The sequence below is a fragment of the Schistocerca nitens genome, chromosome 8 (genome assembly GCF_023898315.1).
Source record: "Schistocerca nitens isolate TAMUIC-IGC-003100 chromosome 8, iqSchNite1.1, whole genome shotgun sequence".
In the NCBI taxonomy this organism is placed as follows: domain Eukaryota; kingdom Metazoa; phylum Arthropoda; class Insecta; order Orthoptera; family Acrididae; genus Schistocerca; species Schistocerca nitens.
Window position 1 is genome coordinate 256049327 of NC_064621.1, and position 25782 is coordinate 256075108.

Sequence of the window (25782 nt, forward strand, 5' to 3'; positions counted from 1 at the left end):
GCAGGATTAGGGATTGGATATTTGGGATTTTCTCTTCGACTTAATCGTCGAAGATCGTCATGGGGCGCTTGTGCTTGTCGCGGGACATGTCATACCGACCTAGGGAGTGGATGAGGGCGTTTCCTGATCTGGAAGAACCCTCATAGAAGGCCCTTGCCAGATCTTGAAAACGCTCTCTCAGGAGTGGGATTTCGGCTGCTGCGTGCAGATCATCTATGGGGAATCCAAGAGGTAAATGTAATGCCCTCCTGAGGGCGCGGTTCTGCAGACTCTGGAGTTTTTTCAGGTGCTGCTTTGCCGCGTATCTCCAGACAGGGCACGCATATTCCATTACTGGCCGGATCAGGGCCTGGTACACGTTTACTGCTACTGGGCAGTGAAGGAAGCTGGTTGAGTTCAGGATTGGGTATAGGATGGACATTCTGGCGCAGACCTTCTTGTGGACCTCGTCTATGTGGGGTTTCCAAGTAGGAGGAGAGTCCAAGGTTACGCCAAGGTACTTGGCGGTTCTGCGCCAGGGGAGTTGGGTTCCATTTAGGTGAAGATGGAGGGGGGGACTTTGAGGAGGTTCGCGCCTTCCGAGCCTGCGGGTAATCAGCATAGCCTGTGTCTTTTCAGAGTTGATGGTGATACGCCAGCGACAGGCCCAAGTTTCTGTGTCATCTAAAACCCTTTGTAGCCTACGGATGACCTTGTTCGCATTTCTCATGTAGAAGGCTGCGTCGTCTGCGTACTGTGCAGTGTGCACCAGGGGGGCCGTTGGAGTGTCCACAGTGTACAAACTGTACAAAAGGGGCCCCAGGACCGATCCCTGTGCCACCCCAGCACGAATACGCCTTTTGAAGGAGGTGGTAGTTTCTACTTTGACGGAGAAAGTTATATTCGTGAGATAGCTTTTGATCAACTTAACTATGCTCCCAGGAAACACTTGCGTGTACAACTTGTAGAGTAGCCCTCTATGCCATACTGAGTCAAAGGCTTTGGCTACATCTACTAGCACTATCCCGCAGTAGCCTATGTGGTTGAAGCCCTCTGTGGCTGCTTCAACCACTCTCATGACCTGTTGTGGGGCAAAGTGGTTCTGCCGGAACCCAAATTGGAAATCCGTCCGAAGTTGCTCTCTGGTAATATGTTCCTGTATGGGTCTTAGCAGGAGGCGCTCATAGATCTTGCTGAGAGTTGGCAAGAGGCTAATCGGCCTGTAGTGCTGCGGGAATAGAGGGTCTTTCCTTGGTTTGTGTATCACGACTACTTCCGCATGTTTCCAGCAAGCTGGGAACTCGCGGGATCGAGTAATCTCGTTGAGGACGTTCGTGAGGTGTGTGATCGCCGTGGGTGGGAGATTTTTGACTAACTGATTGGTGACACTGTCGTGTCCTGGTGCCTTTTTTGTGGGGAGGGACCTAATTACTTTTGCCACGTCCTCGGGGGCGAAAAGTGTGGGTTCATCCTCTGGGTCCTCCTCAGCAAAGAGGAAGACGGCCAGTTGACGACTGACCACCACTTCGTGCTCTTCATCCTGGGGTTCTGCCGCTTGAAACTGCTTCTCGAAGGAGTCGGCGAGGGCGTTGTCCTTCTCAGCATGGCTGTAAACCAGACCCCGCTCGCTGTGCAGTGGCGGCATCCGAGCGCGTCTTTTTGTGAACTGTTTGGTTGCTTGCCATAGTGTATGACAGTCTACTTTGAGAGCTGTGAGACGGTTTTGCCATTGCTGGTATCTGTGCTCATTGAGTGCTACCTTCAGTTCTCTCTGTAGACGATTGAGCAGCCTCCTGGTGGCCTGATTTCTGGTGATCTTCCACTCTTATTGCCACTCTGTTCTTATGTCGAATTTGAGCTAGCAAGTGTTCCGGGAGTTGTATTTGCGGCGGTGGGCCATCCCTTTGTGGAAGGGTGGCCTCTTCCGCTGCCTGGAAGATAATACCTGTTAAGTCTTGTAGCGCTTGTTCTACTGTTTCGGCAGTAGGTGGCGGAGTGCGAGCGATATCAGAGGCGGCAGTTTCTCGGTATCGCTCCCAGTCTGTACGTTTGTAAGACGTTTGGTATCGTGGGAGTGCTACCCATTCTCCCACATCGACCTCTAGGATCACTGGGGTGTGGTCGGAGGACATTCTGTTGTTTGTCCTTGCGGCCACAAACTCTGCGATCCTCCTAGTGAGAGCTATGTCTAACACGTCGGGCCTGCCTCCATTTTTTGGAAAATGTGTGGGCTCGACCGGACCCCATGTTTCGAAGTGGTGGATGCACGCCAGTTGTTGCAATTTGGCGGTTGCTCTTGAGGTTACTCTAGAATTCCAATCAGGGTGTTTCGCATTGAAGTCATCCCCTATTATGAGTTTGCCTTTAATTTGCCCTAGAGCAGCTATGTCTCCCTCATCTATCTGGTCTTGTGGAGGTCGGTAAATTGCAACAATTGTTAGGGGTCCGGTGGCAGTGGTTACTTCCACCGCCACTGCTTCGTTTTTGTTGGTAGCTGCTAAGAATACCTGGTGGTGGGGGATCCCTCTTTTTACGTATATGGCCACTCCTCCGCCTTGGGTTGGCCTGTCTTTACGCCAGCTAATGTAGTTGGAAACTGTCGCTTTTATTCCCGGTTTTAGGTGGGTTTCCCCCATCATGCATATGTCGATGGAGATTTGAGAACTCCTTCATGAGTTCTCTGAACTGAACATTTTCAGGCCTTGGATATTTGGTCTTCTATTCGTGATGGGGTTTTGAAACTACTGAGGAAGTCGCAGAGGGGAGCAACTGCTGGACTGCTGCCTGAAGGGCAATGAGGATCTGTGTGTTCTGCTTCTGGGCTTCCCTGAATTCCATCATCATTTCCATGATGAGGTTCTTGGTCTGCACCATTACGCCTAACAACTGATCTATGGGGGGGGGGGGGGGGGGGAGACTGTGTGTGGGGTTCCCTAGAGCTTTCTCTGTCATGGTGGACCTGGTCGTTGTTAGTGTGTGTTTGCCGATGTTGTTCTTGTGATGGCTTCTGGTGTTGCGTTGATTGGGCCACGCTTTCATAGCATCTTGGAGGAGAAACCACTTCCATATAAGTTGCCTTTGGTGTGTCCGGCCTTAGTTTTACCCAGGCCTTGTCCGTGTGTGTTGTCGTTTTTTGTTTTCTTGTGTGGCTGGATGGGATCGTGGTGCTTTGTTTGAGTGTCTGGGGACGCCCTTTGCCTGCTGTGTGTGTCGTTTATGGACCTCATTACCTTGGTAACCCGCTACGTGGTTTTTACCACACAGCGCGCACATTATTTGTGGGTCCGTGTGTTGTAGTGTGCATGTCCTTGTGTCGTGGGCCTCGGCGCACTTTCTGCATCTTATTGGCATGGTGCAGTAGGCGGTGATGTGGTTTAGGCCCTGACACATGAAGCACTGCACCATCTTGTTTCTACAGCGCAGCGGTTCAGTGGTGACAGGCACAGCCAGGACCGTTTTTATCTCCCTTTTGTTTTGGGGGATGTCAGGAAGTGTGATCTGATATAGTGGCCACTTGCTGTTTACGTTGCGCATCTGCTGGACCGCCTTGACGACGTTCCCCTGGGCAGTCAAGTCTGTTTTGATTGCCGGGGGGGATGGTCGTCTTGGGAGGTCTCTTATTACTATATTTTTGTTGCGTGTTTTTGTTGTGGGGAACGTGTAGTGGGGTATGTTTTTGTTATTGAAAAGTGTCTTGATGTGGTGTAGTTTTCTAGTGTATGTAGTGTAATTTTTATTTTGTCTCCACCGGCAGGTTTTGCCTGGAAGCTGCCTCCCCTGATTTCTGTTTTCAGTAACTCGAAGAGCTCCTCGTAATTCTGAGAAAACTCAGCGACAATCGGGGGGAGGTAGTGGGTGACTTGATTCTGTGTTTGTGATTCTGTTGTGTTGTTTTGTGTTGTCTCTGGCTCATCAGCCACCGCCTGACATCTGTTCGGGGTGGGTTCCACTCTCCGGGCCGCCGGAAGCCTCGGCTGGCGAAAGGTTTTCTTCGTCAGCACGAAACGATCCGAGTCCAGCCCGGTTACGTGGTTCCCTTCCAGTGCAGTTGTTTCCTGGTCCGCTCCCAGGACGACGACAGGTGCTGTCGGGGGCGCAGGTTCCTCACAGGGTGATGGAGTGGTTGGGGTGGGGGTGGGGATGGTGGAGTGCCTCTTTCCCTTGGAGTGCTTCTCCTTCCTGTCATTCCTTGCACGCCGCTGTTTGGATGTGGTGGTCTTGTGTGTGTGTGTGTGTGGGGGGGGGATTTAAGGTATTTGGAATGGGTGGAAGGCTGAGACGAGAGGGTGGGTTTGGGGAGGATTTTGGTCGGCAGACGGATTGTCTGCTTGCCATTATTCAGGAATGCAATATAGTCTGGAAGTGTGTCGGTGGCGTTGGCAAGCAGGAGCTGACTTAGGACGAGGGGAGGAGGGGCCGGATCGCAAGTACTGACGATGTATTTTGCTGTCGCCGTAAGTAAATACCGTCGGTCGCGGGCTGATATCTCTGCCGGACCGCTGTCCGCTTCCCCTCCGCCGGCCAACCACGCACCCGCGAAATCGCCCGATGCGCCTGGAGCGGCCGGTGGTGGTGGTGGTGGTGGGGGGGGGGGGGGGGGAGGGAACGCGTGTGCGGGGTTCGGGTCCCGACGTCCGTCTCTGTCTGCTCCGTCTGTGGCCCGGGGTGGAACGGAACGTTCTTCTCTGATTTTCCTGATTGCAGGCTCCCAGGCTGTGCTGAGACGGTAGCTACTGTCGCGGTTGATTAGGTTGTCGTGTAACCGTATTTCTATGGACTCTTTGATAACTGAGTCCTAAAATCCGTTTGTACTGCATATTTTCTTTGTGTCCTCGAAATCGAAGGTGTTTCTCGTCAATACTATGTTCCGCCACTGCGGATTGTCGTACATTTTATGTGCTTGGGGACTGGGTGTTTGTGTTGTTTGTTTTATCCTAATCATATCATGCCATCCCCAACGACGCACAAGTCGTCGGAGTGGCGTCAAATAGAAGGGCTTACACCACGCTGCCGAACGACCGTAGTACGGTCCTATACGATCTCGTCATTTCATTTCGAGGAGAACTAGAAGCTAGCTGTTGTCTATGTTTTTGGTCTCTTACACCACAGGTGAAGTGGTGGATCACGTTCAACGAACCGAAAGAGGTGACCCGCGGCTACGGTGAGGACGACAAGGCACCGCGCATCAACACCCACGGCATCGGCGAGTACCTGTCGGCGCACACCATCCTGCTGGCGCACGCCAGGACCTACCACATGTACGATGAGGAGTTCCGTGCCACGCAACAAGGTAATTATAGTGTGCGTTAAATTAAATGGCATCTGACTTTTAAGATCCGAAGATGCGAAATTGTCGCAACAAGTAGAACTCGAGTGAAATACACCAAGAGGTAATTAATGTAGAGTAATGAAATTTTGGGAATGCATTTGTTCAGGTGACATATTTAATGGATTACCTTGCAAGATCACAGGTAAATGTACGCGCAGGAAAAGACATTGCAAATGTGAAACTATGGTAGTTTAATAACTGGTGTAACCGCCAGAATGTTGACTGCAAACATGCTAACGCGCAAGCAGTGTGTCGTACAGGCGCCGGATGTCAGTTTGTGGGATGGAGTTCTATGCCTGGTCGGTGAATACAGGGACAGTTAATGCGGCTTGTGGATGATCTCGCTATAGTTATGTCCGACAATGTCCCATATGTGCTCTGTTGGAGACAGATCTTGACAGGGAGCAGTCCAAGCTACACTCTGTAGAGCATGTTAGACTACGACAGCGGTATGTGGCCGAGCGTTATAGTGTTGGAAAACACTCCCTGGAAAACCGTTCATGAATGGCAGCACAACAGGTCGAATCAACAGACTGACGTACAAATTGGCAGTCAGGACGTATGTGATAACCACGAGAGAGCTCCTGCCGGCATACAAAATCGTAGCCCAAATCATAACTCCACGTGTAGGTCCAGTTTGTCTAGACGGAAGACAGATTGTTTGCGTGTACTCAACTGGCGTTCTTCTAACCAATATACGGCCATCACTAGCACCGAGCCAGAACTAGCTTTCATCAGAAAACACAACGGACATACACTCTGCTCTCAAATGAGATCTCGCTTGACGTCACTGAAGTCGCAAGTGGCGGTGGTTTGGGGTCAGCGGAATGTTCGCTACAGAGCATACGACTCGGATCTGTCCTTGAAGTAGCCGATTTGTAACGGTTCGTTCTGTCACTTTGGTGCTGACTGCTGCTCGAATTACTGCTGCAGATGCAGTATTATGTGCAACAGCCATACGCTGATAATTATATAATTATATTATAGTTTGAATCAGCCTATCCTTTTGGGCTGTCATGTACTTATCAATGGCAATGTTCTCAACATTCAAACATGTTGATTACCTTGTACTAATTCATTTCTGATCTGTGTTAACGGAATTTCTAAACAAAGGGATGTGTTTCAGCGCTCAAGATTTACGATATTACTGTTGAAAATTTTGATGATTGCTGTTTTTAGGTCAGACTATTCTTTCAAAATAATGTTAAGATGTTTTCGCAAATATGTGAAAATTCCTATTTCTTCCAAAATGTTTACCAGATTGCCGTTTCCGTCAGCGCGTAGCTTAGGAATGCTAGACGACTCAGGGGCAAGTACGCACACTGGCTAATCGTCTGACTCTGTCAGGTTGTGGCTAGCACAGTGATAGGTGCAGACCTGATCCTCTGACGTCACAACCCAAGAGGACGGCAAGTGACAGCACTCTTACCTACCCCATGACAAGCCACGCTTTCCCCATCTTCGTTTCCTTCCTCTCTCCAGTTGACAACAGCGTAGTATTAAAATGAACATTTTATCACAGTGTAGTATAAATAGCTCGCATCAAAATGAAACACCCAGTCACAAGGCAGTCGCAGAGAAGCCATACTGACAATGCTCAAAAGTATTCGAAAGATCTAAAACTGTATAATTTCCATGTCTAAAATTCGTCAGTTGAACACACACACACACACACACACACACACACACACACACACACACACACAGCCAGCCATCAAAATGGTGCCTGAAATATGTTCATGAATCTTCAAATTAAGTACTCAAGCACTATTTTTGTCTCTAAATAGTTATAAAACATATGTAGCTAAGAAATAACATTTTTCAGGCCTACGCTTTGTAAATCAAATACTTCAAATTTAAATTGTTCTATAATGTGTGTCAAGGGTTTCAATGTTAATTCAATGACTAAAGTGTCTGCAGAAATACATCAACAACAAAAAAAATGCAATGTTTATGTTAAGTGGCACAATTTTATTTTCCACCTACTCTCATATCCGCCAAATTGCTGCCTAAAACATAATTGTGAACTCTCAGATGAAGGCCCCAATGCTATTTTCATGCCTGAGTTCTTAAAAAAAACGCAAGTGAATGAAAAATATTATCCTAAGCAGGTAACTTTTTGGCATGCACTTTGTATCAGGACCAGTGGGTCTTCAAACTAAATATTTTCACATCTAAGTAGTTCTGTGTTGCTTGTCAAGTGTTATAATGGTATTACCATGGCTGAAATACGAAAAGGCTGTTAACATTTCAATTTGAGGCAATGTTAATCGTGGTTCGTAGAACAAGCTGACATCACCTTATGGTTTTAAAATTTTTACCGCAAAGTTACACCTTAGGAAGCAACAGAAAAATACAGCGATAATACTTATAAATAAAAATGTAAATGTCGTGTGATAACAGTTATTGTTTTACTACAAAAGAGTCAGGATTACTCAAGCTTTTGTACAATAACAACATTCGAGACAGGTTGCAATGTTTACCGAACACAGCTATGGTTCTCTCTAAAACGTTTGCCGACTGTATTTCTCATAATAAACTAATAAATAATACTACAATGTCTAATCAAAATATCTGATGTAAAAACACATTCAAAATGGACAAAAGACAAATGAACTGACCAAACACGTTTTTAGGAATGATGGAAGAAGGTGTTTTGATGACACGTTTATTACGATACAGCACTCAAACTGTATATTTTCATAATACGAAAGGACAAGGTCCTAATGCAACGTGTTTATATTCAGCATACCATGACCAAAGATGATTATGGAACAGGTTGTCGAACAGGTTGTCAGGGGACTGATACATAATTTCCACAAAACACATTGTCTTTATTTTACACTTTTTATTCGACCGTGCTTCGCAACGAGAGTTAAAGACGGACCGCTCTTTACCGTTGTCTTTTACGGTTTCATATCTTCGTTCATAAAAAGGGCGGGACAAAACAAATGGTTCAAATGGCTCTGAGCACTATGGGACTTAACATCTGTGGTCATTAGTCCCCTAGAACTTAGAACTACTTAAACCTAACTAACCTAAGGACATCACACACATCCATGCCCAAGGCAGGATTCGAACCTGCGACCGTAGCGGTCGCGCGGCTCCGGACTGAGCGCCTAGAACCGCTAGGCCACCGCGGCCGGCTATAAAGGGGGGGGGGGGGACATTGAATGATCACTTTGTCAACAAATTCGCTTTTCCCAGTCAAGAAGTTGAATATAAATGAAACCTATGGAGACAAGCGAAGATATGTCCGGAAGAACAAACACCATGGTCGATCATGACAGCCGTGAAGAATCAAATTTAAGTGAATTACAAACATCAGCTGTGTACGGGACGTTGATAAAAATCGGCGGGAGGAGTTGAAAATGTGTGCCTTACCGGTATCTCCTACTTCCTAGGGAGGTGCTCTAACTCTTTTTTTTCAGTTTTTTTTTATTGCAGAGGGCAGATAACCCTCTGAGCGACTACGCTGAGCTACCATGCCGGCTAACTCCAAAGCCACCGAGGACACAGGAATCAGCTCGGCTGCACGGACTTACCGCGAGCGTGCCCCCACAGCATTCTCAACTTACTCCAGACTCTACGAGAGCTGCTCATTAATCTCAATGATCGTGGAAAATCCTGTTCCCACATGAGTTCAAGAGTGTGCGTTCATCTGCACGAGCATTAAGGTTAATGGGCAGGGAGCACTACTTTCGTAGTGTGTGCAGTAAGAGTAAGTTGAGAATGTGGGTCTGCTTGGGGGGGGGGGGGGGGGGGAGCTTGGGATAAGTCCGCGCTACCGACTTGTTTCTGTGTTCTCGGTGGCTTAGGGGTTATAATGCATTGTAAGCAGGAGACCCAGGGCTCGAATCCCAGTCGGGCACACATTTCTCAACTCTCCCCGTTGATATCTATCTGCGTTGTATACACAGCTGATGTTTGTAATTCATTGAAGTTTCATTTAATTCTGTGACCGACGTAAACGTCCGAAAATACTACTGTCAACGAGTTAAAGAAACCTAAGAGTGCCATATGTTGGGTCTTTGGTGAACTAGAAAACGACTGCCATCTATTGGTTCTTTGGTATACAACGAACTAACAATGATATATATTGGTTTTTGCTGTAGAACGCAGTCACTAAGATAAACATCCGAACTAATAAGCTGAGCAGAGTCCTACAACTTTTACGATATCCTTTTCTTTCGTAATCCGTTTTTGATTAAATGAAGCCTATACGTTGTCCCAAGACACATGCAGACTACCTGTGGAAACCCCATGAAAATCGTATGCAGTTTTGAAGATTTGCGTTTTCAAACAAACAGACACGACAATTTTCAAGTTTTATTAGTTCTACAGAAGGTATAGACATATAGATATATATTGTCAGTATTGTAGTAAGCTACTTTGCCCATTACCTTACAGTTTCTACCCCTTTTTATGAAATTTTCTTCTGTTATCACGTGATCGATCTCGTTTTGCTTTGGTTTATTCTTTGCTTATACGACTACATCCTTTTCGGTACTCCAGTGAGAAACTATCGACTTTGGACACCTATAATTTGTCGCATTATTGGTTGTACTGACATAATTTGCTAATATGATCGTCTGTAGAGTCTCCAGTTGTACTTTACATATTATGTGAGATAAGAGTTCTCGCACAGGCTTCAGTTATCGAACTGCATCTCCCTCCTACCATTCGGTGTCCTTTCAAAACGAAGCACCGCACCCCCCTCCACTACAGCGCCATCTGTGGACACACAGCAGCAAGCCTAATTATTTTGTGCTTTTGTGCGTATGCTACTCTGTACACTCATAAACAAGTACACCTTCTTACACAGTGGGCTACATTTTTTATGTCGAACAGATTCTTACAGAACTAAATTAAAATAGCTCCCCTGCCCAAGATTTCTTGAGACTCCCCTTGATTATGTGTTAATTGCTGGGGTTTATAACCCCCTCCTAAATACCCCCAATTGAGACTTCCTCTGCGCCACTACGAGGTTGCGAGGTATTTGGCTGAACATGAGTCATTATTGGAACAGCCCACTGCTTATAGACAATGAAAAGTATATTCAAATACGTGTGGGAAGCAGCTGTTGTGATGAAATGAAGACAGTTGCCGGCAAGTGACAGTAATGGTGATGTCCACCAATTCATTCTTAGTGTTGGTGCCCAAAATAACATCAGAGGAGGATTATTTACACACATCTTAGTGGATAGAGTTCCAGCTTCGGCAGAGCCTACACCGTAATGTATGATATCCACCTCAGTTGCCGAATGGTGACCGTCGCTGCTTTCGTTGCTGAAAGACCCAAGTTCGATTACCAGGACCTCCTAAGATGTTTTACGAGATTCAGAGGTGTTGTACGGGGTCCACTCAAGCCTTGTAAGGCCAAATGAAGAGCTGCTTGAATAAAGAAGACGGGACATTATCAGGATTCTTGTACTGGCAATACAGGTTGAAAGGATTATCGAGATGCAGTTCACATCACTCCTTGTATTGCTTTGTAAGCAGCAGTCGGCCAGCTGGAACAGGGCTAAGGAGTGTTGCATGAGTGGTTTTTAGATTATAATGATATCTGGGAAGTAACCGCAATATGGTGAACTTAATGAGGGAACATTCTGGGCAATAGCTTGAGAAAATTTTTTTACTAATAGCCATAGGGAACAGATAGAAGGTATTCAAAACCACCATATCCTGACTTGCCTCAAATGCTCAGAAACGTTGTGGCGAGTTTTAGCTAAAACGACTCTTCAGTTGTGTATAAATTTAAGACATATTGTTACTTATGTATTCTGTTGTCTGTTTTCAGGAAGGGTCAGCATAACGCTGAACCAAGACTTTTGCATACCGAAGAACGATTCAGAGGAGAATAAAGACGCTGCCGACAGATGCAATCAGTTCGAAGTAAGTTGAAGGCTGCACATATTTGATAGCTAATTATCTAACACTATAATCCTAAGCATTGTATGAGAACGTGAAGTGTTGAACCTTTATAAGAAATGCAAATATGTATTTTAATGCTTAAGGCGTTAATTTCTAGAATTTCACTCTTATATTCATTCATTGTACTTAAACCAAATATCGACACTTTGTGGGTATTGTTTGAGAGTTTAACAGTCGGTGTCCTAATACTGAAAAGGGGAGCGCAATTCCAAGTTTTTCTACTTAAGATGTGTCGGATATCGACCTTCACAACATGCTGTTGCAAGTGAAACTTCACAGTGACCCACTAGTACCTATGTTCTAGTTCGAATGACATCTTCCTTGCTAATATACTGGGATAGAACATAATAATAAGAATCCCTAGTGAAGAGAAACAACTGAAAGAGTTGAAAGTAAATACGTCGCCAGGTCCTCACTGAATCCCAGTTCGGTTTTACAAACGGTACTCTGCAGCATTGGTCCTTTACTTATCTTGTATTTACAACGAATATCGAGCCCAGTGCAAAGTTCCAAGCGACTGGGAAAAAAAGCGCAATTGACTCCTGTATATAAGAAGGGTAGCACAATGGATCCACAAAATTACAGACCAATGTCCTCAACACCGGCTTGATACAGATTTGTTGACCATATTCTCTGTTCGAATACAATAAATTCATTTGAGAGGAAAAAGTGTCTGTCCACTTTAGATTTTCAGAAAGCGACATTTTTGCGAAACTAAGCTTGAACTTTTCTCACATGATATCCTTCGAACAGTGGATGAACTTCAGCAGGCGAATTCCATATTCCTAGAGTTCCGTAAATCATTTGACACGATGCCGCACTGCGGACTGTTAAAGAAGGTGCAAGCGTAAAGAACAGCGGTTCGAAGACTTTATAAGCAACAGAACCCAGTATACTCCCTTCAACGGCCGAAGTTTGTCAGTGACAATGATATTGTCAAGAGTGCCCCAGGGAGGTCTGACAGAGCGGCTGTTAATTTTATTTGTATATACATAAATGAACTGGCGGACAGGGTAGGCAACTACCTGCAGCTGTTTGCTGATGATGCTGTGATGCACTGGAAAGTGTCGTCGTTGAGTGACTATCGGAGGATACAAGAGGACTTGTTGTTGTTGTTGTGGTCTTCAGTCCTGAGACTGGTTTGATGCAGCTCTCCATGCTACTCTATCCTGTACAAGCATCTTCATCTCCCAGTACCTACTGCAACCTACATCCTTCTGAATCTGCTTAGTGTATTCATCTCTTGGTCTCCCCCTACGATTTTTACCCTCCACGATGCCCTCCAATACTAAATTGGTGATCCCTTGATGCCTCAGAACATGTCATACCAACCGATCCCTTCTTCTGGTCAAGTTGTGCCACAAACTCCTCTTCTCCCCAATCCTATTCAGTACCTCCTCATTAGTTATGTGATCTACCCATCTAATCTTCAGCATTCTTCTGTAGCACCACATTTCGAAAGCTTCTATTCTTGTCCAAACTATTTACCGTCCATGTTTCACTTCCATACATGGCTACACTCCATACAAATACTTTCAGAAACGACTTCCTGACACGTAAATCAATACTCGATGTTAACAAATTCCTCTTCTTCAGAAACGCTTTCCTTGCTATTGCCAGTCTACATTTTATATCCTCTCTACTTCGACCATCATCGGTTATTTTGCTCCCCAAATAGCAAAAGTCCTTTACTACTTTAAGTGTCTCATTTCCTAATCTAATACCCTCAACATCACCCGACTTAATTCGACTACATTCCATTATCCTCGTTTTGCTTTTGTTGATGTTCATCTTATATCCTCCCTTCAAGACACCATCCATTTCGTTCAACTGCTCTTCCAAGTCCTTTACTGTCTCTGACAGAATTACAATGTCATCGGCGAACCTCAAAGTTTTTATTTCTTCTCCATGGATTTTAATACCTACTCCGAATTTTTCTTTTGTTTCCTTTACTGCTTGCTCAATATACACATTGAATAACATCGGGGAGAGGCTACAACCCTGTCTTACTCCCTTCCCAACCGCTGCTTCCCTTTCATGTCCCTCGACTCTTATAACTGCCATCTGGTTTCTGTACAAATTGTAAATAGCCTTTCGCTCGCTGTATTTTACCCCTGCCACCTTTAGAATTTGAAAGAGAGTATTCCAGTCAACATTGTCAAAAGCTTTCTCTAAGTCTACAAATGCTAGTAACGTATGTTTGCCTTTCCTTAATCTTTCTTCTACATCTACATGACAAGAGGACTTAGAAAAAACAATTCTAGTTCCTATGACGAATGGCAGCTAGCTCTCAATGTAGAAAAATGTAAGTTAATGCAGGAGAGTAGGAAAACAATCCGATAATGTTCGAGTATAATACTAGTAGTGTGCTGCCTAACACAGTCACGTCGATTACGTTCCTAGGGGTAACGTTGCAAAGCAGTATGAAATGGAACGAGCCTGTAAGGACTGTAGTAGAGAAGGCGAATGGTCGACTTCGGTTTATTGGCAGAATTTTAGGAAAGTGTGGTTAATCTGTAAAGGAAACAGCAAATAGGACACTTGTGGGAATCATTGTTGAGTACTACTCGAGTGTTTGGGATGACCGCCAGGTCGAATTAAAGGAAGACATCGAAGTAGTTCAGAGGCGGTCTTCTAGGTTTGTTACCGGTAGGTTCGAACAACTACGTATTACAGAGATGCTTTGGAAATCACTAGACGGAAGGCGACGTTCTTTTCGAGAAACGCTATTGAGAAAATTTAGAGAATCGGCATTTGAGACTAATATGATTACGAAGTCTTTCGCGACGGAGTCTACATCTACATCTACATCTACATGACTACTCTGCAATTCACATTTAAGTGTAACTTCCTGGCAGATTAAAACTGTGTGCCCGACCGAGACTCGAACTCGGGGCGTGAGTCGTGCTTCGGTAGCTCAGTTGGTAGAGCACTTGCCCGCGAAAGGCATAGGTTCCGAGTTTGAGTCTCGGTCGGGCACACAGTTTTAATCTGCCAGGAAGTTTCATATCAGCGCACACTCCGCTGCAGAGTGAAAATCTCATTCTGGAAACATCCCCCAGGCTGTGGCTAAGCCATGTCTCCGCAATATCCTTTCTTTCAGTAGTGCTAGTTCTGCATGGTTCGCAGGAGAGCTTCTGTAAAGTTTGGAAGGTAGGAGACGAGGTACTGGCAGAAGTAAAGCTGTGAGTACCGGGCGTGAGTCGTGCTTCGGTAGCTCAGTTGGTAGAGCACTTGCCCGCGAAAGGCAAAGGTCCCGAGTTCGAGTCTCGGTCGGGCACACAGTTTTAATCTGCCAGGAAGTTTCATATCAGCGCACACTCCGCTGCAGAGTGAAAATCTCATTCTGGCACATTTAAGTGCTTGGCAGAGGGTTCATCGAACCACAATCATGCTATCTCTCTACCATTCCACTCCCGAACAGCGCGCGGGAAAAACGAACACCTAAACCTTTCTGTTCGAGCTCTGATTTCTCTTATTTTATTTTGATGATCATTCCTACCTATGTAGGTTGGGCTCAACAAAATATTTTCGCATTCGGAAGAGAAAGTTGGTGACTGAAATTTCGTAAATAGATCTCGCCGCGACGAAAAACGTCTTTGCTTTAATGACTTCCATCCCAACTCGCGTATCATATCTGCCACACTCTCTCCCCTGTTACGTGATAATACAAAACGAGCAGCCCTTTTTTGCACCCTTTCGATGTCCTCCGTCAATCCCACCTCGTAAGGATCCCACACCGCGCAGCAATATTCTAACAGAGGACGAACGAGTGTAGTGTAAGCTGTCTCTTTAGTGGACTTGTTGCATCTTCTAAGTGTCCTGCCAATGAAACGCAACCTTTGGCTCGCCTTCCCCACAATATTATCTATGTGGTCTTTCCAACTGAAGTTGTTCGTGATTTTAACACCCAGGTACTTAGTTGAATTGACAGCCTTGAGAATTGTACTATTTATCGAGTAATCGAATTCCAACGGATTTCTTTTGGAACTCATGTGGATCACCTCACACTTTTCGTTATTTAGCGTCAACTGCAACTTGCCACACCATACAGCAATCTTTTCTAAATCGCTTTGCAACTGATACTGGTCTTCGGATGACCTTTCTAGACAGTAAATTACATCATCTGCGAACAACCTAAGAGAACTGTTCAGATTGTCACCCAGGTCATTTATGTAGATCAGGAACAGCAGAGGTCCCAGGACGCTTCCCTGGGAAGTCCCTGCATAAAAAGTTCTCGGTTTACTTGCCGCGTCAAATTTTAATCTGGCCACATGGCAATGAGGCACTGCAGCAATTTGTTGATCATTTGAATGGTATACATCAGAACATACGATTTACAGTGGAGGTGGAGAAGGATGGGAAGTTACCCTTCTTAGACGTGCTGGTGGAGCGAAAATCAGATGGACGCCTCGGACATTCTGTGTACAGAAAACCGACGCATACAGATTTATATATAAACGCACGTAGTTTTCACCACCCAGCTCAGAAGAGAGCTATGCTGAATACCTTGGTACACAGAGCAAGGACTATTTCGGACAAGGATCATCTCGGCTCCGAGATTAACCATCTGACGATGGTATTCAGAAAAAATGGATATTCCGATCGTGATATCAGATCCACTCTGGTGAAGAAACCTAGGAAGGACGCTCTTCGAACAGATGAAGAGGACCAACACATCGCGCGGCTACCATTCCGCGGTGCAACGACCAGCAAGATCGGCAGAGTCCTGTGCCGGCAGGGAATCAGACCAGTCTTCCGGCCACCCAGAAAGATTAAGGAAATGTTGCGACCCGTGAAAGATAATCTCGGCCTGAGAGTGCCGGGAATTTACAGCATTCCTTGCGAGTGTGGCAAAAATTATGTGGGCCAGTCTATAAGAACTGTTGCCGATGGCTGTGTGGAACATCAGCGTCACCTGAAAAACAGGTATCTAGAAAAATCAGAGGTGGCTGAGCACAGTTTGTTAAATAAACATAAGATTTTATTCTATGAAACAAGACTACTTGCTCACGCTTCAAACTATTGGGACTCTGTCATTAGGGAAGCAGTTGAAATTAGACTCTGTGAAAATATTTTCAACAGGGACTCCGGTTATGCACTCAGCAATACATGGAAGCGCGCAATTGATAAAGAAAGAGCGCAGAGGGAGACTTCTTACATTCCTCGCAGTTCTCCGCCTGTTGCGATGGATGGGACTGCAAGCAACGCTGGATAAAGCGCGCAAACAAAATCTATGGATATAGAGGCCGCCACCTCGGTACGCGCCGTTTTCACCGTGACGTCATCCAGCCAATGCGAAGCTGTCTACTGCTCATAAAAGCGGAAGCCTCACCGGTCCACGATAGTCAGTTTTACCCCTGACGAAGATGACGGAGGTAGTCATCTAAAGCTTGGGATGTTATCCTATTTGACGCGGCAAGTAAACCGAGAACTTTTTATGCAAGGCATTTGAGACTGACAGCAAAACGTTTCTACTGTCGCCAATGTACGTTTTGTGCAAGGGCCATGAAGATCAAAGAGACTAGGGCTCGTACGAAGGCTCTGTTTTCGACTGGAACAGGAAAGGAAAATACTGTTAGTGGTACAGGGTAAATTCCGTCACACACCATATGGTGTCTTGCGGAGTATGTATGTGAATGTACATGTGGAACAATCGAAACGTGTCGAATGTTCAGATTAATTACGTTACATCTTATTTTTTTGGAGTCATTTCCGTCAGATCACCGAAGTTCAGCGCTTTCAGGCTTGGCTAGCACTTGGATAAGTGACTGTCCTGGTTTACCAACCGCTGTTGGCAAGTGGGATGCACTTTGTGCTTGTGAGGTCAATTGAGGCGCTACTTCACTGAGAAGTGGTGGCTACGGTCACGAAAACTGACAGCTGCTACGATATCGGTGTTCTGACCACGTGCCTCTCAAGCGCCACGTCCAGTGACACTACCGTCAGACGATGACATGGCTGTCGGTCGGTACCGTTGAGCCATATGAGACCTGTTCGGACGGAGAGAGTATAGAGTGCTACTTCGCCGATGTGACACGTCTCAGAGCCAGCTGCATCTTCCCTCAGCCTGAGGTCTTATTACAAAAAGGTAAGGGGTATTCCAAAATCTTTGCATCATGCGTCTAGGCGTGATAGACCACGTCATGAGGAACAATTTTTGTTTGAGAGAAAACGCTCGCTGACGCTTCCTGGCGACACAAGACGTTCCTTAGTTCTCGACAATCCTGGGACGACGAGATATCACCGAAGCTGCATGGTCTACTAACCTGATGTGCTATGAACTGTTCCTCAGTAAATTAATAGGGCAATTTATGACAAGAAAATCCTAAAAAGGTATGTCTGCAAGCGGAGAAGGGTATTTTAGAAGTGAATAAGGAACTTTAAATTTGGTTGGACCTGCACCTTTCGGACGAAGCATCACGGAGAGATTTATTACTGAAATGTCGAGAGAGTACTTTCCGGTAAGAGTCGGGCAATATACTAATTCCTCTCACACACGTCTCACAAAATGGTCACAACGAAAAAATTCGAAAAGTTAGAGCCAGCACAGAGATATACCGACAGTCATTCTTTCCACGCGCTCTTCGCTAATAAAATAAGGAAGGGGGACGTGCGGAGAATTAATATATATTTACAATGTCCGGAAAACAGACCTCCCGTATTCCAGAAGGTTAATATAAGCAAATAAAAAAATACATAGAAAATACTTGGATTAGTGAACAACAATGCTATACCATTTTACATTAACTGGTTTTAAAAACTATGTCTGGTAAATGGAGTCCTCCAATGCTGATATACTGACAGATTCTTCCAGGAAGCTGTCCGTAGTTCTTCCTATCACTTCCGGTGGAATGGCAGACACTTCCTGGGTGATTGGCTCCTTCAGAGTTTGCAAGGTTGTGCGGCGATGTTTGTTCACTTCAGCCCTCACGTGTTTCCACAGAAAAAAACGACAAGGCGATAAACCGGGTGACCTTGGGAACCGGGCGATTTCTCCTCACAAAGAGGGAAGACGTCCAGGAAACAAATACCTGAAAATTTCTAGAGAACGCCGAGAAATGTGAGCTAGGCTTCGTGTTGCTGGAGCCAGACTTCTCCCTTTTCCAGGTCCCCAAATTACTGATTTATTTTAGGACGGATGAAGGTCTCTTATCAGATGACAGTAGCCATATGAATTAACCTTACCTTTACGTCATCTTCTGTGAATGAAACACGATCCCCACTTATCAAATTCAGCAACGGCATACAAAACTCTCACAGATTGCTGTGAAGTGGTTGTTGGTGAAGTCCTTGAGAGTTTTCTGCTGCCCAGTATCAGAAATTTTGTTTGTTTCCAGTACCTGAGAAGTGCAAGTGGGTTTCATCAAGATAAATCAGAACAGTACGAGGAGGAATGTGTCGAAGAATTTCCTCGCACAAAGCTCTGCGAGTTTCAAAATCTCCCCCTCTTTGTTTTTGGGTAATCATTTTGTCAAGACCTCTGTTCAAATGTTTGTGGTAAAGTCTTATGGGACAAAACTGCTGAGGTCATCGGTCCCTAAGCGTACGCACTACTTTATCTAACTTAAACTAATTTGCGCTAAGGACAACACACACATGCACGCTCGAGGGAGGACTCGAACCTCCGACGGGGAAAGCCGCTTCAAATCTTCAAATATGTGTGAATTCCTAAGGGACGAAACTGCTGAGGTCTGCAGCCCCTAGACTTACACACTATTTGAAGTAACCTATGCTAAGAACAACACACACACACACACACACACACATGCCCGAGGGTGGACTCGAACCTCCGGCGGGAGGGGCCGCGCAATCCGTGACATGGCGCCTCTAATCTGTGCAAGATTCTCCTTACATTCCTATGACAATCCCAGGGGAACTGCATGTTTACGTGATGAACGCTTCCGAGGTTGCTGGACGGACGCTCTCATACGCGCCACTTTCTCCGGCGTTGTTACTGTTGTGGCGTAACAAGCTCGCTACGCCACACTGAGAAGGAAGCCGAAAGGCACGCGTACACACACGCCGACTGGCGTCAAGTCTGGAACAGGATAAGTTATGACTGCTATAAAGAAAATACGTAGCTTTGGAATATACTTAACTTTTAATGCTTCCTTTGGTACATCTCTCTTGACTATACAAATGATACTCGTAAGATACATGCACTGTGACAATTGGCGCCTTGCTAAGTCGTAGCCATTAACTTAGCTGAAGGCTATTCTAACTGTCTCTCGGCAAATGAGAGCAAAGGCTTCGTCAGTATAGTCGCTAGCAACGTCGTCGTACAACTGGGGCGAGTTCTCGTACGTCTCTCGAGACCTGCCGTGTGGTGGCGCTCGGTCTGCGATCACACAGTGGCGACACGCGGGTCCGACATGTACTAATGGACCGCGGCCGATTTAAGCTACCACCTAGCAAGTGTGGTGTCTGGCAGTGACACCACAGTTACAGTCCGAAGTCGGCCAGTAGATTTTCCTTTTACTATAGAACCTCGTGCTCTAAATAAATTAGCAGTATTCGCAGTTACGAATGTGTACAACCTTCGGCTGTATAATGGAATGACGACAATGAAAATTAATGCCGGACCAGGACTCGAACCCGGATTTCCCGCTTATCGCGAGCGGTGGCTTTAGCATTTGGCTATCCGAGCACGACTCACGGCGAGACCGAAACTTCCATTTGTCTTCAGTCATGTGTCTACATCCTGTACTCGTATATCCAATATGTACACTACTGGCCATTAAAATTGACGTGCTACAGACGCGAAATTTAACCGACACGAAGAAGATGCTGTGATATGCAAATGATTAGCTTTTCAGAGCATTCACACAAGGTTGGTGCGGTGGCGACACCTACAACGTGCTGACATGAGGAAAGTTTCCAACCGATTTCTCATACACCAACAGCAGTTGACCGGCGTTGCCTGGTGAAACATTCTTGTGATGCCTCGTCTAAGGAGGAGATTGCATGCCATCATGTTTCCGACTTTGATAAAGGTCGGATTGTAGCCTATCGCGATTGCGGTTTATCATATCGCGACATTTCTGCTCGCGTTGGTCGAGATCCAATGACTGTTGGCAGAATATGGAATCGGTGGGTTCAGGAGAGTAATACGGAACGCCGTGCTGGATCCCAACGGCCTCGTATCACTAGCAGTCGAGATGACAGGCATCTTACCCGCATGGCTGTAACGGATCGTGCAGTCACGTGTCGATCCCTGAGTCAACAGATGGGGGCGTTTGCAAGACAACAACCATTTGCACGAACTGTTCGACGAAGTTTGCTGCAGCATGGACAATCAGCTCGGAGACCACGGTTGCGGTTACCCTTGACGCTGCAGCATAGGCAGGAGCGCCTGCGATGGTGTGCTCACCGACGAACCTGGGTGCACGAATGGCAAAACGTCATTTTTTCGGATGAATCCAGGTTCTGTTTACAGCATCATGATGGTCGCATCCGTGTTTGGCGTCATCGCGGTAAACGCACATTGGAAGCGTTTATTCGTCATCGCCATACTGGCGTATCACCCGGCGTGATGGTATGGGTTGCCATTGGTTACACGTCTCGGTCATCTCTTGTTCGCATTGACGGCACTTTGAACAGTGGACGTTACATTTCAGATGTGTTACGACCCGTGGCTCTACCCTTCATTCGATCCCTGCGAAACCCTACATTTCAGCAGGATAATGCACGACCGCATGTTGCAGGTTCTGTACGGGCCTCTCTGGATACAGAAAATGTTCAACTGCTGCCCTGGCCAGCACATTCTCCAGACCTCTCACTAATTGAAAACGCCTGGTCAATGGTGGCCGAGCAACTGGCTTGTCACTATACGCCAGTCACTACTCTAGATGAACTGTGGTATCGTGTTGAAGCTGCATGGGCAGCTGTACCTGTACACGCCATCCAAGCTCTGTTTGACTCAATACACAGGCGTATCAAGGTCTTTATTACGGCCAGAGGTGATTGTTCTGGGTACTTATGTCTCAGGATCTATTCACCCAAATTGCGTGAAAATGTAATCATATGTGAGTTCTAGTATAATTTATTTGTCAAATCAATACCCGTTTATCATTCGTATTTCTTCTTGGTGTAGCGATTTTAATGGCTAGTAGTGTATATTCCTGTACAGGGGGGGAACACTTTACCTGAAAGTGGCTTGCTCGGTGCTGACGGATAAATACGATATTGCAGTGCCTTTGTTTTTCCGAATTACGATTCAAAGTTCCTTCGGACATGCAATTCGGAATAACGCAGGTGAACCGTGAATTTACTTTCAAAACTTTTCCTTAAGAATTTACTTTATTTACTAGCGATTTATCAAGAACATTAACACATTTAATCACACTACGTGAGCGTGGAAGTAGTTGCCAGGGAGTAACTGATGATATCAAAATGAAATTGATTTTAACAAATGGGAATTTTATTCCTAAAAGCCTTTTTTCTTTTTAGAAACAGATTTAAAATTATAATCAGAAAGCACCCTCTAAATATCAAGTTACAATTTATTCAGAGGCAGGTAGAAACAAAGTTTTGAGTGTATGAGCTTTCGGGCTGAGAACCTTGCCCCTCCCCTTTGACATTGCCGTAGTCACGACCGCTCACAGCAACCTCTGAAAGACTACACAGGTGCAAATCTGCAACACACAAGATTACCTTAAAATAAAAGTTTTAACAATTCACACAAGCACACAAACTATGCACCCCGTAGGAGGGATGGAAATGGTACAAAACACTAAAATGAAAAGATTTACTTGCCACCAGAAGTTGCAACTTGATTTTAACTTCTAAGAAAAATCTTACGGTGGAAGGGTGGCAACTTTATATACTAAAATGACCACTTAAATAAAAGCCCATGAAATGCAATCTTACATAAAACTATACAAGGTTGGCCAAACATGCTCTACAGTACACATATGCCGCCTCTCAAGATGATAGGCAAGATAAAAACATATTTCAGGAATTAGGCCGTTACACTTCAAGCAATAAATTCGTTAACACACCGAATCCGACAAACATGACAGTGGCAGCTATTAACGTACGACAGACTGATAGGGCGATTACCGAACAACCCGAACCGCAGGTTGCTCTAACCGCCCCTACTCCACAAGGGAGAAACGGACCACCAAATTCATAAATAACCACCTTCCTGCGGGTGGGCAAACGGAGAAGAATGGTGGGACGACCCCAAAACAAAGCGGCTGGTGACCCCACCAAGAAAACAACTAGAATTTAACAAGTAAATGAAACAACATATCACCAATCACTTAACTTCTAATAAACTGCGATTTATGGCGAAGACCTGGCGCAGCACCCCCAAAACGCTCTCCCGAACCGTCCGCTGCCAGCCGCTTCCACGAACGCAGGAAGGCGCGCCTCATGGCGTCGCAGCTCGCACCGACCAGACCGATGTCGTGGGTTGACTCCAGTTGCTCTCGTGTCGACCGCGAAGTCACTACCCCTCGCTATACGGCGCGGCCTACTGGACTCACGTGGCGGCCTCACATGCGCCGACGCTCAAGGCGGAGAAGTCATCTTGTGTCTCAGTGCGCGACCGACCAACCGATCGATCCAACTGCCAATGACAGTTGCGTGAGCAACTCGAGCAGACTGGCGGCCTAACACGCAGACTCAGATGCAGGAACTAAGCCCCCGACCGGGCGACCACTTGTTGAGTTCCCTCACTGCGCCACAAATTCGGGCGAGAGACTGACCCCAGACTGACTCCAGACTCACCGAGACTGACCAACTGGCGAACTCATAGCGTCCCTTAAATGCACGTGAACAGGCAACCTTTCCCCTTTCCCGCCAGAGGGAGACACCAAAGCTGCGATTGCCACTGCGGCGCCACCGCCAGAAACGGAGGGCGACTGTTTCACACATCGCGCTGCGGCGCGCTCTTCAAAACAGCAATTTTTACCACGGCTCAACAGGCACTGCAATATCGTGTTTATCCGCCAACACCGAGCAAAAGACTTTCAAGTAAAATGTCTCCCCTGTATGGGAATATACATAATGGATGTACGGGCACAGAATGTACACAGATACTTGACGACATATGGAAATTTGAAACTCGACGTGAGTCTGCTGCTCTGAGAGGCAAATGGCAAGGCGACCGCTCGCGATAAGCGGGTAATCTGGGTTCGACTCACGGACCGGCACAAATTTTTCATTGTCATTCTATTATACAACTGATGGTTGTCAATATTCGCATGTGCGAGTACATTTAAAGTATTTCATAATGGCTGTAGTTGCTGCAGTGTCTGTTCCTATATGCATGCATGCATGCCAGAAGGAACTTTGCATCGTGTAATTCGGAATGACACAGGCACTGCAATATCGACTCAAACTGGAACAGTTTTTCTGTCAAGAAGAGAATTATTTCGGCCGAGCTCGAACCGAATGCGAAATGCTCGCTGAATAGTAATAACAGAATCAGCATTATGAATATACTCCTCCTTAACAAACACGCGATGCTCACCTAGACAATGCGTTGCGGCTGCTGGAAACGTCATATAAACCGCTATAGATCGATACAACCTCATCCTCTGTATCCCCACCACAGGTCACACTGCGACCTCTCCAAATACGGGAGGTTATTTTACCGGACCCTGTAGACACAGCTGATGACTGTATAATAAGTCGTGGACTGTGCGGCTGATCCAGGCGGAGGTTCGCGTCCTCCCTCGGGCATGGGTGTGTGTGTTTGTGCTTAGGATAATTTAGTTTAAGTAGTGTGTAAGCTTAGGGACTGATGACCTTAGCAGTTAAGTCCCATAAGATTTCACACACATTTCAATATTTTGACTGTATGATAGGCAACGTGTAAGGCATACGCGCGCTGCAGCGGGCCGCCAACCAGCCGCCCCTCAGGGGCATAACCCAAAACAGAAGACACCTAACGCTGTCGGGAAGTGACAAAGAACATTTTGTCTCCAAAAAAAGTCGTTCCCCAGAGACTTTGAAACACCCTATATTTGTAACTGTGAGCAGTGTTGAATGTATCGTACAAATCACAATGCAGTAACTGAGAACAAATTTGCGTGTGTTGTGGCCTGTCGTGTGACGAACAAATGTTGTTATTCACTGCAGCTCGGCTGGTTCGCGCACCCCATCTACTCGCAGGAGGGCGACTACCCTGAAGTGATGCGGACGCGCATCGATGAGAACAGCGCTGCTGAGGGTCGGCCCTTCTCCAGGCTGCCGTATTTCACCTCAGCGCAGGTTGAATACATCAAGGGTGAGTTCCTTCAGGCCTTCTGCTACTTTCAATAACCGTAACAACTTCGAGACCAGCATATATTTCTCAGTTTTGGCGTAAAAGCAATTCCCGGCAAGTAGATTCTTAAATCCTCAACTCCCCTGGACATATTGATACGAATCTTAATTAAAATCTTTTGTTAAAATCTAAACTTAATCAAAAAGAAATACAAACGTCTCAAAAATGAGATCGACAGGAAGTGCAAAATGGCTAAGCAGGGATGGCTAGAGGACAAATGTATGGATGTAGAGGCATATATCACTAGGTGTAAGATAGATACTGCCTACAGGAAAATTAAAGAGACCTTTGGAGAAAAGAGAACCACTTGTATGAATATCAAGAGCTCAGATGGAAACACAGTTCTAAGCAAAGAAGGGAAAGCAGAAAGTGGAAGGAGTATATAGAAGGTCTTTACAAGGGCGATGTACTTGAGAAAAATATTATGGAAATGGAACAGGATGCAGATGAAGATGAAATAGGAGATACGATACTGCGTGAGAAGTTTGACAGACCATTGAAAGACCTAAGTCGAAACAAGGCCCCAGGAGCAGACAACATTCCATTAGAACTACTAACAGCCTTGGGAGAGCCAGTCCTGACAAAACTCTACCATCTGGTGAGCAAGATGTAAGAGACAGGCGAAATACCCTCAGACTTCAAGAAGAATATAATAATTCCAATCCCAAAGAAAGCATCTACATCTACATCCAAACTCCGCAAGCCACCTGACGGTGTGTGGCGGAGGGTACCTTGAGTACCTCTATCAGTTCTCTAGCGGCAACTGTTAACAGATGTGAAAATAACCGAACTATCAGTTTAATAAGTCACGGCTGCAAAATACTAACGCGAATTCTTTACAGACGAATGGAAAAACTGGTATAATCCGACCTCGAGGAAGATCAGTTTGGATTCTGTTCAAATGGCTCTGAGCACTATGGGACTTAACATCTGTGGTCATCAGTCCCCTAGAACTTAGAACTACTTAAACCTAACTAACCTAAGGACATCACACACATCCATGCCCGAGGCAGGATTCGAACCTGCGACTGTAGCAATCGCGCGGTTCCGGACTGTTGGATTCTGTAAAAATATTGGAACACGTGAGGCAATACTGACCCTACGACTTATCTTAGAAGATAGATTAAGGGAAGGCAAACCTACGTTTGTAGCATTTGTAGACTTAGAGAAAGATTTTGGCAATGTTGACTGGAATACTCTCTTTCGAAATCTGAAGGTGTCATGGGTAAAATACAGGGAGCGAAAGGCTATTTACAGTTTA

The 25782-nt window shown here is 45.8% G+C and overlaps 1 protein-coding gene across 1 annotated transcript in view; it reads left to right on the forward strand.

The window, feature by feature from the left end:
* Positions 1 to 25782, forward strand: part of LOC126198757 (myrosinase 1-like) — a 125245-nt gene that overhangs the window by 51535 nt on the left and 47928 nt on the right. Inside the window, exons 5-7 of the mRNA XM_049935313.1 lie at positions 5089 to 5269; positions 11109 to 11203; positions 24335 to 24482. Of these exons, the coding sequence (XP_049791270.1) occupies positions 5089 to 5269; positions 11109 to 11203; positions 24335 to 24482 (424 nt within the window). The remainder of the gene's footprint in view (positions 1 to 5088; positions 5270 to 11108; positions 11204 to 24334; positions 24483 to 25782) is intronic.